General features: G+C 39.5%; 1 protein-coding gene across 1 annotated transcript in view; it reads right to left on the bottom strand.

Moving 5' to 3' along the window:
• Positions 1–15,608, bottom strand: part of LOC103920748 (mucin-5B) — a 45,484-nt gene that overhangs the window by 20,088 nt on the left and 9,788 nt on the right. Inside the window, exons 8-20 of the mRNA XM_009328588.1 lie at positions 14,972–15,089; positions 13,581–13,719; positions 12,876–12,977; positions 11,761–11,830; positions 11,374–11,511; positions 10,504–10,668; positions 9,528–9,622; positions 7,928–8,054; positions 4,584–4,836; positions 3,493–3,545; positions 3,005–3,105; positions 2,553–2,704; positions 558–696 (exon numbers count right to left, since the gene is read on the bottom strand). Of these exons, the coding sequence (XP_009326863.1) occupies positions 558–696; positions 2,553–2,704; positions 3,005–3,105; positions 3,493–3,545; positions 4,584–4,836; positions 7,928–8,054; positions 9,528–9,622; positions 10,504–10,668; positions 11,374–11,511; positions 11,761–11,830; positions 12,876–12,977; positions 13,581–13,719; positions 14,972–15,089 (1,652 nt within the window). The remainder of the gene's footprint in view (positions 1–557; positions 697–2,552; positions 2,705–3,004; positions 3,106–3,492; positions 3,546–4,583; positions 4,837–7,927; positions 8,055–9,527; positions 9,623–10,503; positions 10,669–11,373; positions 11,512–11,760; positions 11,831–12,875; positions 12,978–13,580; positions 13,720–14,971; positions 15,090–15,608) is intronic.

Raw genomic sequence — 15,608 nt, 5'->3', positions numbered from 1 at the left:
AGGAATTTCAAGGAGAAAAGCTAAGGAAAAAACTGAGCTTTTCATAGCACGCGTCCTGCACAGCCAAAAAGGTAAAAATATTTCTTCTTAAAATTAGCAAAACTAACTGTAATTTGGGGATGACAAAATGTCTCACTGAGTACTGTCTCATTACATGCAATTATTATACATGAGACTCACACATTAACCTGTACGTGCTTCTGTCACAACAAAAATACTGTCAGTCTTGGATGGCTGAGGGAAACACTTAGCTTTTCAACACCACACCAATTCCTTTCCCTTGCAGATGCTGGAATTACATCAGGAAAGGGCTGTCCAGCCCATGAGTTAATCGTTTAGGATCACACAGTGCCCTCTTGTGTCACTTCTGAGGGTTAATTGCTTTGCTTTTATATGGAAAATCTCACTGTATCTGCTCTAGGTACAAGAGGAGGAGAGTAGGCTCTGCTCATCAGTGTTGACTATTTTGCATGGGATAGCCCTTTAATTACTCAGGCTGAACCCTACAGTGTAAGCTATGAAAAGCATATGGATAAGAAAGTGAAAAAAATTTATACCTGAGCTAGGATATAGTCACAGTCTCCCAGGAAATCAAACTTCTCCCCATCAAAGCTCATGTAATGCCCGTTTCCATACACAGTGCAGGTTCCCTTGCAGGGATTGTCTGTGCAGTTCCACTGCCTTTTGTTACAGGTGCTGGGAGGCAAAATGCAAAGAATCACAACCTTTGTATGAAGCGTGTTTTTTTCCTTAACTCCAAATGGGCAGAGTAATTCAAAGGTTTGTCTTTTGCAGTACTTCAAAGAAAGTGATCATCTCTCACTCTTTCAGGCTTACCCTCTCAACTGTTCTGAGACCATGCCATGAGATGGCTTACTAATCAGAAAGTTCATGTTTACTACCAAGACACATTTGAACTTTATCTATTTTTATTCTATTTTTTCCTTCAAATATCTTTTAAATCATTAAGTCCTGGCAGCAGACAGTGGGGATTTAGGAGGTAAATTCAAGGTGAAGAACTGAATATTTCAACCATTTCTGAATATGAATCTGTGAGGTACCATGTGGTCAGTTCCGTTCCTGACTACAGTGGTGTGAACCAGTATTATCCCTGTCTTCCCCTGTGTATTGGGTCTGGCTGAGATGGAGTCAATTTTCCCCATAGCAGCCCTCATAGTGCTGTGCTTTGTATTGGTAGCTAGAAAGTTGTTGATAACACATCAGTGTTTTGGCAACTGCTGAGCAGTGCTTGCACAGCATCAAGGCTGTCTCTCCAACATTCCCCCACCACCAGTACACTGGGGGTGGGCAAGATCTTGGGAGGGGACATAGCCAGGACAGCTGACCCAAACTGACCAAAGGGATATTCCATACCATATGACATCTGCTCAGCAATAAAAGCTGAGAGAAAGGAGGAGGAGGGGGAGTGAAAATCTGTATTTGTTATTGCAGCATTTGTATTCTGGAGCAACCGCTATGTGTACTGAAGCCCTACTTCCTGGGAAGTGGCTGGACATCACCTGCTGATGGGAAGTAGAGAATAAATCTTTTGTTTTCCTTTGCTTCCATGTGTGGCCATTGCTTTTGCTTTATTAAACTGCCTTTATCTTGACCCATGAGTTTTTCCATCTTATTTTCTCCCTTCCCCTGCTGAGGAGGGGAGTGATAGACCAGCTTGGTGGGCACCTGCCATCCAGCCAAGGTCAACCCACCACACCTTGACAAACTTTACCTCCAGTTCAGGGGGACCACAGACAGAAAATTTTAGTTGTTATACCCTTGACACAGAGACTGCAATTTTTCCCCCCTATGTGTCCTATTCTCATAAGAAAACAAAGCCCTCACTGCAATAAAACCTCTTAATGGCCTCTGTGATATCAACAACTGCCTATGAGGGTTTGGTTTCACACGTTAAACTTGATTGCTTGTACCGGTGGTGATCAGACCAAAGTGTTTCTGGCTTTTATTTTCCGTGTATCCTCTTTGCAGGACTATACAGTGTCATCCTCACTAAATAATGGGTAAGGATTCAAAGTGTTTTACCCACCATGATCAGTAATAACAGTGAAGTCTATGGCAGAATTATACCAGCAATTAGAACAACTAGAGTATTCATTTATCTTATTTGAGAACTACACACCTGGAAGCACTGCAAGTCACTGGAAGATTGTTGCGATTCCTCCCTCCTCTAAATTCAATCCTTTTCTGGGGTTCAGCTGTGCCTAACAGACACAGACTCTATTCTCCCTTGTAGAATGACCAGCCCCAGACCAACTTGGATGAGGCTGGTACTTCTAAAGCTGGTGTGGAAGCAGTTTGCAGAAAAGGATGGAAATCTTTTGACAGAAGATCTTGGTATTTGTTCTCCCCAAGTGCAGGCTCATGCAGCGTGTTGCAGAGAGGAAATGTTTCCCCTTTTATTTTTACTAGAAGCCTGATGACTCTAATGATGAAGAGGAAGTCTTCAAAATACATCCTGCCCCATGGGCGCACTATGCACTGACAATTTTAACAGACTTTGTTAGAAAACAAGGCTCCCTGGAATAACATACCATGTGTTGCAGTCCACTTTGATGGTTTCCCCAGGTTTATAAAAGTGTCCTCCATGGACACATGGGCATTGATCTTTGGGAATACATCCTCCACTGCCATCTAATACCAGCCCATCGGGACACATGCAGCCAGAAACACATTCTGTGACATACTGCATATATAAAGATACAACACAAGGCAACTCGTTAATGCACAGAAAGTACAGGGAACCAGCAGAGGTGCTAGCTCTGGATGCCAAACTTTTGAATTTTTTTTTTAAATCCTGTAACTGTAAGTTAGTGACAATCAAACTACAAGTAACACAGCTATGTGGGTAGCTATAACTGTTGTGTTAACAGTAAAGTAGTTGGTCTGTGAACAGTGTAACATGTTACCGTCAGCATTTGTTAAGGACAATCATACATGCACAATCATGTTGTCCCATGCTCCTGCTAGGAGGTGAAGTCCTTACACAGTGCATGTCCTGCGTCTTACAACTTTTCTGACACTCTGATCCAATCGTGCCGGGACCCGCAGAGCTGCAGTTGAAGTAATACATAGGAGCTGGGCAATCTATGGGAGGAAGAAAACATTTTAGGAAGGTAATTTAGTGAAAGCAGTAAGGATGCCATCAGCAATTGTAAAACAGAACGGAGCATTTCAGAAGGCAGCATGTGTCTCTCATTTACAGTTTCTATTAGCTTTTGCTTCCGCCCACCAACAGTGCAGGGAGAAGGAGGCAGATAACTTCTAAGATTTGGGAAATATCTTCATCTTTTAAAGAATTCAGCAAGTCTGGTGACATTTTTACAAAGACAACTATTATCAATAACCAGCACATTTCAGGGAGAAGGCAAAAATGTGCAGAATAGTAAAATGTTACAGAAAGTGAGAGATAACACAAAAAAACATTATAAATACTAGCTGACACCATAATGCCATTATTTAACAAAATCTCACCTTTTACCAGGACAGTTTCTCCAATGCAGTCTAATCTTCCTTGAATGCATTTGCTAAAGAGATTCCATAAAATGAAACACATCAGCTCTTTGCACATTTCTCTCTCACTAGAGAGAAAGGCACTGCAAAGTTTCAGTAGTCACACAGATAACAAATTCCTATCAAAATGAATATTTGGTACAGCTATCAGGTTCACAGACATGAATTACCATTCCCAGAAGGAAGATTAAGACACCCTGTTCTTAAATACTCTTCCTTCACCTGCCACTGGTTTACTGTGTGTTTTCCCTCAATCAAGTTTTTCCTAAGCATCTATTTTCCACTCTGTGAGATGAGACTAATACTTTCTTAAATAAGAGACATCTTGAATTACTAAATGAATCTGTGTTTACAAAATAGTCTAGAATCCTCAGAAAAAAATATCGGAGTTGGAAGAGAGAGAGAGAGAATATGTAGACATCTAAAGTATAAATAAATTGTTTGAATAAAACAGCCTTGTCCTGGTATTTGTTTGTATTGCTGCCCTGAACTGGTTGAAAATGAGAAAATGACAATTGTTTTTCACTGTAGATGCAAATTAGTTATGTTGTTTTTAGTATTTTCCCCAAAATTTCTCTCTCTCTCTTTCTTTTTAAAAAACTCAGTTTAATAACTGAGATTTTGGAGTTTTTTCCTGGACCATTTTTATTTTTTAAATAGTCTGCCGGATGGTGTGTTGGAGGGTGTTTTTCACTTTGCTTTTTCATTTCAAAGGCAGAAACTCCCCCAAGTCCCTTGTCTTCTAGAAAACTTGCTCCTACTGTATATGGATATTTTTTACAAAACAATGAACTTTGCATAGAGATAGATTGCAAACATTGCTCTACTTAACATGTTTTCATGTTCTTGTTTGCTAGCAGGAATATAGGATCTTAACCTTTGCTGTGGCTGCACTTCCTGCCAAGGAAATATTTGCTTTGGTACAATCTAGGAGAAATTTGTCATTATTCCTTATGGTAAAATGACACCATTCAGGGATTAGAGCAGGGACTTCCCCAGTGAGCCCTGACGACCCCCTGGTATGCAGCCTTTGCATCATCAGAGCAGCTTACCACATCAATTTGTCCTCTTGGAAGGAGTTGCCGGGCTGAACAATCTTGCCTTTGTAGTAGCAGGGACAGTCATCTGGAGTTACACATTCCTCCTCGTCATTGAGGTAGGTCCCTTCAGGGCAAGCACAGCCCTCCATAGGAGCAATCTGAACTTTACACAGTGGATCAGGTTCATCCAGCGAGTGGCAAGACTGGTTACAGTACTTCACGCTATAGTTATAAACCATAGTCTCAGGACACTCCTCAGAGGGATCTTTGCAAGAGAAATAAAATGGATGTATGGCCTTCTCTGTGCAATCATTGCTTATGCTGTTAATGCAGTTTTGTGCACGTCAGTAGCCATAAGTGTGCTTTTTTCAAACTAGAAGACCTTGTCTCCCGGTGGTCTGGGGGAAGTCTGCTCATGTAGCCTAAACTACGTGACACTGAATACTGAAATACTCAGCAGGGTATATCTTGACTAAATAAGGAAATCAGTATAATTTTGTAATTTGTACAATTTACAATTCTATCTTATGCCAAAAACTGAAACCAACAACTTCTGACTTGTCCTTGTAGTTAAAAATTAATTTTCTGTTCTTTACTAATGATTTCTTTGGCTGGGAATAATTTAAGAAATGAGCATATTTTGTAAGGGGCAATTTTTGACATTAAATGGGCAGTGCCAAGGAACTCTGCTAATCATTTGGTGCTACCAAAGAAAGTGTGTTTGAATTCTCATAGATGTCTTGAGGAAAACTCTTGTTGTCATCCTCTGGGGAAATGAGAAACAACAGTTTCTAAGACCTCTGGGTGGACCAAACAGTTAAATACCAAAATCTAAAGAGCTCAACTGACCCTGTAAGACAGTGAAAAGCTGGTTAATTTTCACAGGCTACCAACAAACAACACCTTCAAAACTCTGCCATAAAATCTGCAGTAGTGATCCATAGGGATGACATCAAATTTTGTCAGGAAATATCACCTGCATTAAGGCTGTGGTTTTCAAGAAAGCCTGACATCCAGATTCCTCTGAATTTCAATGAGAACTGGAGATTTAGTCATCTTAGACGTCTTTCTAACTCACATCTGCAGATTTAACCCCACAGCTGTTTTTCAGATACACACAGATGTACTAGAAGGTACAGGGGAGTTGTTCACGGGCAATTGTGATAATCAACTTCGCAGCAATGTTATCACCGTATCGGCAACACGTTCCATACTTAAACAAAGCTCTGTATGGTTTTCCAGTCCATGACCATAGTACACTTTCTTAGATTAGTTAGCGTGCTAGATTTGTATACACATTCAAAACCACCACCTCCACCAACAAAACCCTGTTGGTTTCCTGGTCTTACCTGGAGCAGACATGATATCCCGTGTATAAATCGAGCAGGCCATATTCACCTACTTTATAAGTATACTACAAAGATGCATCAACTGGTATTTGTAAATCAAAATAGGCCAAATAAGAAAGATACTAATAAAGATGATGAACATGAGTTTACATCAGATTTACCCTAATGGGTGTCTCAATTGTCAGCTGTTAATGCAATAAAATAATGTGTTTACTTTCTCCCCTTAATTTTTCATAGAGGAAAAAGATCAATTTCGGTAAAGCAAGATCTGATAAGAAAAAGGTTATTTGATTATAGTACTCATGATCACAGATTTGTAATCTTAGATTACATACATCACAACTGGAGGCGTGAGTGGAGAGAACATGAGCATACCAAAGATAGCTTCAAGCTAGCTTGCACAAGGACCGCTAGAAAAACAGTGCCATGACTTAGCAGAGGCTACTAACCCCAATCGTCTTCTGGGTAACCAGTAACTCAAGTAATGGTTCATGCTTCCACTAAAGACTGTGTCACATACACACACTACTAACAGTTAGCTAGTAGGGTTTACTTATTTCATACACTCTACTTACTTCAGTGTAGACATCCCCTTAGGATATAACCTGCCTTGGATGCTGCCTGCAGCCTGGCACAGCTGGACACAGCTGCAGGAGCTGGAAAAGCCTTTCCAACCCCTGCAATGGGACAGACCACTGAGAGTGACTGTTCTGGCCCATTTATTCTTTCACTCATGAATAGCGCAACTTTCAATCTTATCACAGGCATGTTCCCGAAAGATTATTTCTTCTTAAATAAGGCCTAAAATGATCATGCTGATTAAGCCACTAGCATTTTTTTTCCAAGGTTACTGCACTGTTTGCGTCAATATTACCTACTGTGCCGTGAGTCCACAGATTTCAGTCTAACCCATGCTGCAAACCAGTCTTGCTTTGGCATGTCAGTAATTCTATGTCCATAACAAAGCTTTCAATAAACAGGGCCTGTGTCTAGTACATAAATCTGCATGATTCTAGAATAATTTGCTGTGGACTACACTGTGTTGCCTTTGAATTATTTCAGCACAGGTTTGTTAAATTGTTCTTACTGCAATCTTAAATGCCTTTGACAAAGCACCACACTGGTTACATTGTTTGTCTCTATTAAATATCCCAGCTAGCCTCTAAGTCAGGCAATTAAATAGATGATAGGTGCATCAAAGCTGCATAAAAATACTTGTTATGTTTCCTATTCAGATATGTTATTAGTCAAGAAACCCATACATCTATTTTCATGTTGATATAGGCAAATCTCACTTGAACTATCTGATTGTCAATGAAAAAATGGAAATGTTGAAGTAAAATTCAGAAGCTGGGACTTGTGAGTTTTATTCTCAGCTCTGATACCATCTCATAATAAATTCTGGCAGTGCCAAAGAAAAATATATACATATGTGGACTCCAAACCCAGGATTTAGTGACAATGTGCATGTCCATGAAACTTTCATCCATTTGTTAGATAGTCCTGGGCTGAAAATGCCTTTAAACACTTTCACATTCTTAGATATCACCAATATATATTTATTAAAAACCATTACTATTTTACTGTAACATGGAAAAATGCAGTTAATGAGAGTGATAATATTTGTATGGGCAATGTCTGAGACAAGAGGGCTGAGATGAATTGCAAAAAAGGTATCAGAATTAAAATACATAGGGATGCCCATGTGTTCAAAACTAACCTAATTGCAACTCTTTGTTGTGATTTGATTAATACACCTTACACTCTGTTGCTTTTCTGAGTACTGAATTCACCTAATATTTTACACAAGCAACATGCATCATAAGAGCGTGAAGTGGACATGAACTGACTTTGGCAGGCAGATATTTTTTATAGAATATATGCTTATTCTATTTTTCAAAGAGCCACTGACTTGATGACTAAGCACAAAAGATACTGACTGCCACAGAGAGTGCCACAGGCTCTCCTGAAGCTGTTTCCCTACCCAAAGTATTTTAGAATGCATACCACAGATGCCCGGCCTCCAGCCCTTCAGGGACACGCCTGCTGTAGCACAGTCTCTGGAGTAAGTAGAGAGCACACTACACAGTGCAACATCACTCTTCTCAGCATTACAGGTGTCATACATACATTTCTAGGGGACAGAAAAGGACATGGGTATTATTATGCCCAGCTCACAGAAGAAACAAGGAAACATAGCAATTCAAAAAGTAGTCAACAAATATAGTTTTGAAAAAGTATTATTACCAGTCAAACTTAATTTGTAATATCTCTAAGAGAAAATGTATGCTAATGAAATACTATGCAAACCTGAAAAATAGGAAATCAATTACAGTCATGTAACTGCAATGACATTATGCCTAACACTCATGAATAAATGAATAATAAGAATGATAAGGGCATCCACAGTTCATTAAAGCACTAAGAAATGTCTATACCAGCCTCCCATGAGGATGTACAATCTAGGACATGTCAAAATATGTCATCTGAAAATATACAGAACTGAAAATACTGCACCGTGATGACTGGCACTTGTGTACCTATCTAGTACGTAGATAAGATAAAACCAATTAAATGACAGGTGCATAACAGAAGGTGGTTTAATAGAATTATATGTAATGACATCTAAAGAACTAGTTAGGTAAGTATAAAGGGGATTTAAAGCTCAAGTTCTTTTAATTGTGTGGCTGGACAGAAGAACCCAGATACAGCCAGTCACTCAAGAGCAGTAGAGTCATACTGCATAGATGGTGGCTTATCCTGCCATTACTGATGTCATGGAAAATGCTTCCATGAATCATGGTTTAAAATCTGATGAGATCAGCAGGAGTAACAGACATATTCATAAGAAACTGGTTATTACTTTTCCTTAATTCAAAGTTGCAAATTGCTATTTTACTTATAGTTAACATGAATTCTCAGGCAGACAATTTTTTCTGAGGGAAACTTGGGAGACGTTAAGCATAAGCCATATTTTTAAAGGTACCTGAAGACATTAAATTTCAGACAAAATTTCAGGCTCAGATATTTTCTCGGTAAGTTGTATCACACATACTCCTCACATAAATGTGGCAACTCTCTAGCTCAGCCAACTTCCTCAACAGCATTATAGAGCTGTACACCAAGAGTACTTATGGGCAGCTTCTTGCATTCTAAATACGAGGAGACTAACATGATTCCACAGTAATAAATGGGATATAACTGATGTAAATATAGTATATATTCTCCCCCTAGACGTGAATTTTAAACCAAGTCAGAGGGAATCCATGGGGCTGAAAAAACTCTCAGCTCAGTTCCACACAGACACACTGATTTGGCTTTTCAAAGAGTGAACAGTTTTCAAGAACAGTAAATCCATTTTTTCCTATTTTGCTTCTGGATCATGCAACAGAACCGTCAGTGATGGCAGTGAATATTTTCAGGGCTGCAACCAAAAAGGCCCATTGTATCTTGCATAAATTCTAATTTTGTTATTTTTCTCATTAGCATCAGTGAACTTTGCAAACAGGCATTACTGTAACCTATTTCACTCCCCTAAGCCAGACTACCTTCATGGCAGATCAGTCTCTGCACTAGATTAAACCACCCATTTCAACCAGTGCCTTACCTTGATGTACACAGAAGGGTCTACAACAGAATGGCAGGCAGCAAACACACTGCTTGTATTAGACAGAAGAGCACACCAATGCTGGGCAAATTTTTCTGAAGTGGGAAAAAATATCATTGTCCATAGTCACTTAAACCACATTACTATCTGAATCAATATTCTTATCAGGTATCACACAGAACTAGAATGTCCTGAAGTGTTCAGATAATGCCAGAAGGAAACACGGGCATTAACATATCAAGGTGATAAGCATAGTTGGATGGGTGACCAGCCATCTTCCTAAAAGAAAGGTTTCACCTTCCAAGTACTAACATTATTACTGTAGCTGGATTTGCAGAACATCTGCAAAAACTCCCCATTTTCATAATTTTCCATCAAACTTTCCTAGTTCTTTACAGTCAGGCAATTCTTTATAGTCAAGCGATTCTTTATAGTCAAGCAATAACATCAAGCATGTAATAATCAGTGAGCTGTGTGGCTATGAGCTGCAGCTTTAATTACATGTGACAATACCTAAGAGAGTACAGTCTGAATCCTGTATATATCCAAACCCAGTCAAAGTGAGAAACCAGACAGGGCACCTAGTACAGTACAATGCTTGTTGAAGTCAGTACTGTTGATAACTTATTCCTTTTGACTTCAGCACAGCTGTAACAACCTAGATTGGATGAAGATCTTGCCCAAATATTGACAACCAAGTATGCTTTGTCTTAAACCTAAATTGTTCTCACTGATGTTTGGTGTACTTTTCAAGCCATCAGTGAAGAAGGTGTTAGCTCTTTCTCCAGCAGTGCAGTCTTTTTGTTTTAAAAGCAAAGCTGTCACCTTAAAGACCTGCAAAACCAAATGTGTTCTCTCTAGTAATAGCCTCAAAGGCAGTGGCTTTTGATGTTTATGAGATATCTAAAGCTTTTTTGGTTATCCGTCATGTGAAAATTATTTAGCACTGATAATCCAGGGATGAAAAGCCTGCTACCTTTATCCACACTGTTTGAACAAGGATCTTCAAAGCTGTCCTCAACATCAAAACAGCTGGCTCTAGTTTTCCATGAGTTACCAAAAGCAGAAGCTGAATCTTCCACAGCTCCAGTGACTGTTCTGAAGTCGTCAGTCTGTATGTTATTGAAATTGCCACAAAAACCTTGTGAGGGTGGCAGGAAAAAAGAAAGCAAAAGAAAAGAAGAAATCACTACATGAGTGGAAAATGGAATGGCTTCTAGATGAACACTCTTAGATCTATAATGGACCTCGCCTGAGAGAAGCCCATTTTCCTTCAGAGACTTCCTGATGTTCCCACAAATCAGACAGGACCCTGTCTTTAGCATGTAATTATTATTTTTCTGCATTACAGTAGCACTTAGTGATAGCACAGAGATTGGAAGCTGCTTAAATGTGCTTCAGTAAACACCGGCAGACAGAGAAGTGTCTTCCTCAAAGGCTTATAAGCAAAGGAAATCGCAAAAGCAAAACAAAATGGGTTAGAGAGACAGAATGTAATCCCATTACACAGATAGGAAACAGAAGCACAAAAAGCTTAAATGATGTGAACAGGAGATTGGTGGCAAAACCAAGAACATAGTCTGCATCTCACAAGTCTCTGATGAAAGCCTGCTTTTACAGATAGTCTAGAAGACCTGCACACACTAAACATCACAGAGATTATCTAATTTTCTTCAGCAAATTAAAGGGTTTAGCCAACATTTTGTTTCAGGAAGGCTATAGATTTAACCAGGGGTTCTAACATACCAAAGTCAATACAAAATCAAATAATTTGTTCACTTAAAGTGATAGACAAGCAGTTATAACTCAGTTTAAGAGCAAACTGAAAGAGCATGATGTGTCCTACCAGATGTGCGATTCTGATAAGAATGATCAACTGTTATAGAGAGCTGCATTACAGGTTTCATTTGCACTTGAATCCGTACTCCAGTTGAGCTCAAGATTTTGATGAAAAATGTAGAGGGTCTGAAGATGGTGATGCCATCTAAAGAGGAAAAAAAAAGAAAAAAAAAGATGTATGCACCTGCAAATCTTTATGAAGCTGAAGTAAACTTCTGTTTACCAGTGCATCCAGTGTAATACAGGAATTCCCAGGGAGTCCCAGACCTAGTATCCACCCAAGTCAAATGACCTAACAATGAGCAGGATCATGTTCTTTTCAGAGAAAGGAGCAGGAATCCCTCTGTAAATGGATGTAGGCTAGTCTGGGGAAGATGTGAAGAAGGACATTTACTTTGGCTTACTGGCAGCTTCACAATGAAATTGTTCATGTAGATATTTCCACAGGAACATATTTTTATAGTCTGCAGTGAAAAAAAAAAAGAAAAAGCACACAATAGTGAATGCATATGACATGAGACAGACAACAGCAACCTGACAAGCTTTATTAAGCATTAAGAAGTAGTGTCTTCAAAACATGATCACCTCTGACGTCAATGTAACTCAGCGTCTGGATGCCATACAGTAACATAGAGGCCAGAACAAAAAATGAAAAACCCTCTCCATAAGCAACAGCTTTGATTGAGTGCTCTCACATACCTAAGAGGTTAGTTATCTTTTTGAGAACCACATGTGAGACGTTACGTGTAGGTTTGGATCCATCTCATTGGAAATGTAACACACCCAAAATGAGAGTTATCTGGCTCAAACTCCCTCAGTAGTCAATGGAGGCCCCCAGAAGAACAGGCCCCTCCAGAAGAACACCTCATGCCTTAGGTAGGCTGACTTGTCCTTTGGAGATGCCCATCTTCCTTTATTGACTATAGAAAGAGGTTAGGAGGTTGGATCTCCTAACAAGATTAGGGCTGCACCAGTTAAATACCAGGTGGACATAATGAATCTGTATAACTTTAGGAGTGCATAAATACCAGCCCTAACTCAGCTTCCACTGAATTCAGTTTGAATCATGGCATAATCTTCAGTAGGAGAAGCCTCTGGCCTTTCATTTGGAAAATTCTGCTACTTCACTCATTGCATTAGGAAAAACCTCAGGACTCAGAACTGTTGTAAAAAGAAGGGGATCTTTTCTTGTAGAAATTTCAATCTTTCAGAAAGAAACAAGTGAAAAAGTTTGAAGTCATGAAAAAGAGAGGGAAAGCCAACAAGGATAATTTTTAGCCATCTACCTCTAAAGAAAATGGAAAAGCCAGAATCCAGAAGATCTGGAAAGGAAATAACTCTCATAGAATAAAACCAATAAACACATGCACTGCATCATCTGCTGGTATTAATCTTGCAGTCTCAGGACTGCAACAGACTAAAATGAGTCCACAGTGCTAGAGAAATCCCATCTTTGAACCTAAATAAAAGTGACATATTATGTGTCACTAATTAAAGCGAGTTACTTACAGTTCTTCCTAGTGTGACTAATACATTCTTTAAGCAAGTCATTGTCTTTGATGTCCCACACTGGATGATCTCTCCAATCACCACAAATGTGTCATCAGTATTCTGAAAAGGCGTGAGAAAACGGATGTGCAGACATTGTTAGCATGTTACAGGAAGGGAGCTAGAAGAGAAAAAATGTGTCTCTGAAAGGCTAAAATGGAATAATGAAAGAACTGGGGCATTTAATCTCTAACTGCAAACTGCTTTATTTCATTGCCAAAATCAATAATGTTCACAGCCTTTCCTCTGCACTCTGTTTCCTTGCTATCAACCTGTGTGGATTGAATATTTGCAGACAGCCACGTAGAATTCAATCTTTTTGCAGGAATTTTTGCTTATCCACTTCCTTTTGACAGTCATACATGAAGAAAGCTTCAGGGGAAATGCTTAAATCTACACTAATACATCTAGTAAGAAAACTAATCTATTAAAAAAAAAAGATGTAAAGCTATGTTGAAGCTGCAAAACTTTGATGCTAAGCATCAAGCAATTGACTTGCAATCCACTGCAAATGGGAAAATTCATGGGGTTTAAGACTGAGCATGTGTTGAAGTGCTTTGCTGGATTGGTGCCATTTAATTAAATTAAGTCATATAAAGCTCCAGCACAGCTTAAGGCCTCATGCTACTCAAGAGATTTAGGAGTCAAATGGGAGATTATTCATACCTTAGCTAAGACATAATGGCAGTTGCCATGAAAAATGAATCTCTTATTATCGAACGTTGTTACATGAAATCCTCCATCTATGTTGCAACTTCCAGAACAGGGCAGAGAGATACAGTTCCAGTGGCCTCCTTTGCAAGTACTGTACAAAACCCAAAAAGGAGCAGTTAGAATAAACATGGCTTTAAACAAGCAAAAGTGAGATAACATCTGTATCTGAATCTGCACAGATGACACCCTCTTTGTCTTTTTAGCTTGTTATTTGTCTGCTTATTAAATACCTGTGGGAGGAAGACTTCATATTAGGCCCTTAAAGTGTGAAGGCTGAATGCCTCTCAATGAGAGTTAATTGCATCTGGGCTTTGAACTAGCTCCTTCAGAGAGACACTGAGTTGGTCAAGCAAGAAATGTTTTTTAGGGCCTAAATTGTTTACTTGACTTTTTAAAGAAAGAAAGAACCTCTTCAAGCAGGATCTTGCAACATTTTATGCTACTGACAACTGTTCAGCAAGTTGCTGATGCTACATTTCAGCAACTAATTGTGGAGGACCTGAGATAATGTGCAGTTACAATTCTTAGAGCTGTGCACACAAGAGGAGAACAGCCTGGCCACATTAGCTCAGGCTTTGTGAGGAGTAAGTGAGGATGTGGATAGATGGGAACCACCCAGAGCCCATCAAGTTGAGTTCCTCAAAATTGCAGGTTTTGAGGAATATTTCCTCAAAATGCAGGAAATATTCAATCCAAAGACGTTTGCAGAACATCTGGCCTACCCCACCATGCACCACAGCATATTTCATTCCTCCCTATAGTAAAGGTTAGGCCTGTGGTCAAGAAACGATGCTGTCTCACGGGAGCACAAATAACACATACTAGATGGATATCAGTGTAAGAAATAAAACTGGTTTGAGAACAATATACCTGAGCTCTTATTACCTTTCACTAGTGCAGAGGAGAGATGGGTTCAAGCTACAGGGTTTTTTCTAAACCAAACCATTCTCAAGGATTGGGACTTTTGAGATCCAGGCCTTGAAACAGCCTTTTGTAGATCTAGAGGTGGTTGGAAATGTAACTCATTAACATGGTATGACTCCTTGCCTCATTTCAGTGGCCAATGCCTCTGAACTAACCAGCAAAGAGTCTAATTTTTCTGCATTCTGAAATTTTGAGCTGGTTTTGCTGGCAGTTCCAAGTGAGGGTGGTAACTATGTGAGATTGAGGACTACCTCTAAGCTTTCCTGTACTGTTGAAATTCAGACCCAGGTTTTGCGTTATTATTTAAGACAAATGTAGGAATAGGGAAAAAAAAGGGGGGAAAAGAACAGAACGCAACTCATCAACACTCTGAAATAAATGCCTTTGCCCTGTTAGTGCAAACAAGTTCACAACAGTACCAGTTTTGGCAGGGAGTGGAGTAAGTCCCTCCAGATGAGTAGACTTTGCCTTGAAACATACAGGGGCAGCTGTCTCTGGGGATGCATTTTTTGTCACCGAGGTCATCAAGGATAGTTCCTGTTCAGACACATTGGCTAGTTAATATTCCTTTGGTGAGTCTGGGAAACACCATCAAGGAAGATTAGAGTAAGGAAAAAACTCTGGAGTATTCAGCATTTCTGTAAATGAATGGGATATGTTTTAAGGAGAACACCACACCAGGCCCTTTCAGGTGTTAATGGATGGGAAACATTTCTTACTAGAGCTCAAATGAAAGCAACGCAAACCCCAAAGATTATCTCTGCATATTACTGGAATTTGTCACTGTGAGCAGGATTATCAAGTGCCAGACTGCAAGGATGTGAGCCAGTTTCCATCCTTTTTCTAATAGTGAATCTAACAGCCTCTACTTCATGTGCAAACTTACACATGCACATACCTGGCAATGCATTTATATTACATGTGACTTAAGCTACAGCAAGATCCAACCTCGTAACAGGGAGGCACCTCACCAGACATCTTCACCTGCATTCTTACTGTCTAGAGAACACCCTCCTTCCACCCACGTCTGTACCATTTATTTCTGTCTAGTCCTTA

The sequence above is a fragment of the Pygoscelis adeliae genome, unplaced genomic scaffold, assembly GCF_000699105.1.
Source record: "Pygoscelis adeliae isolate BGI_AS28 unplaced genomic scaffold, ASM69910v1 Scaffold166, whole genome shotgun sequence".
NCBI classification, from domain to species: domain Eukaryota; kingdom Metazoa; phylum Chordata; class Aves; order Sphenisciformes; family Spheniscidae; genus Pygoscelis; species Pygoscelis adeliae.
This window is presented reverse-complemented; position numbering and strand designations above follow the sequence as displayed.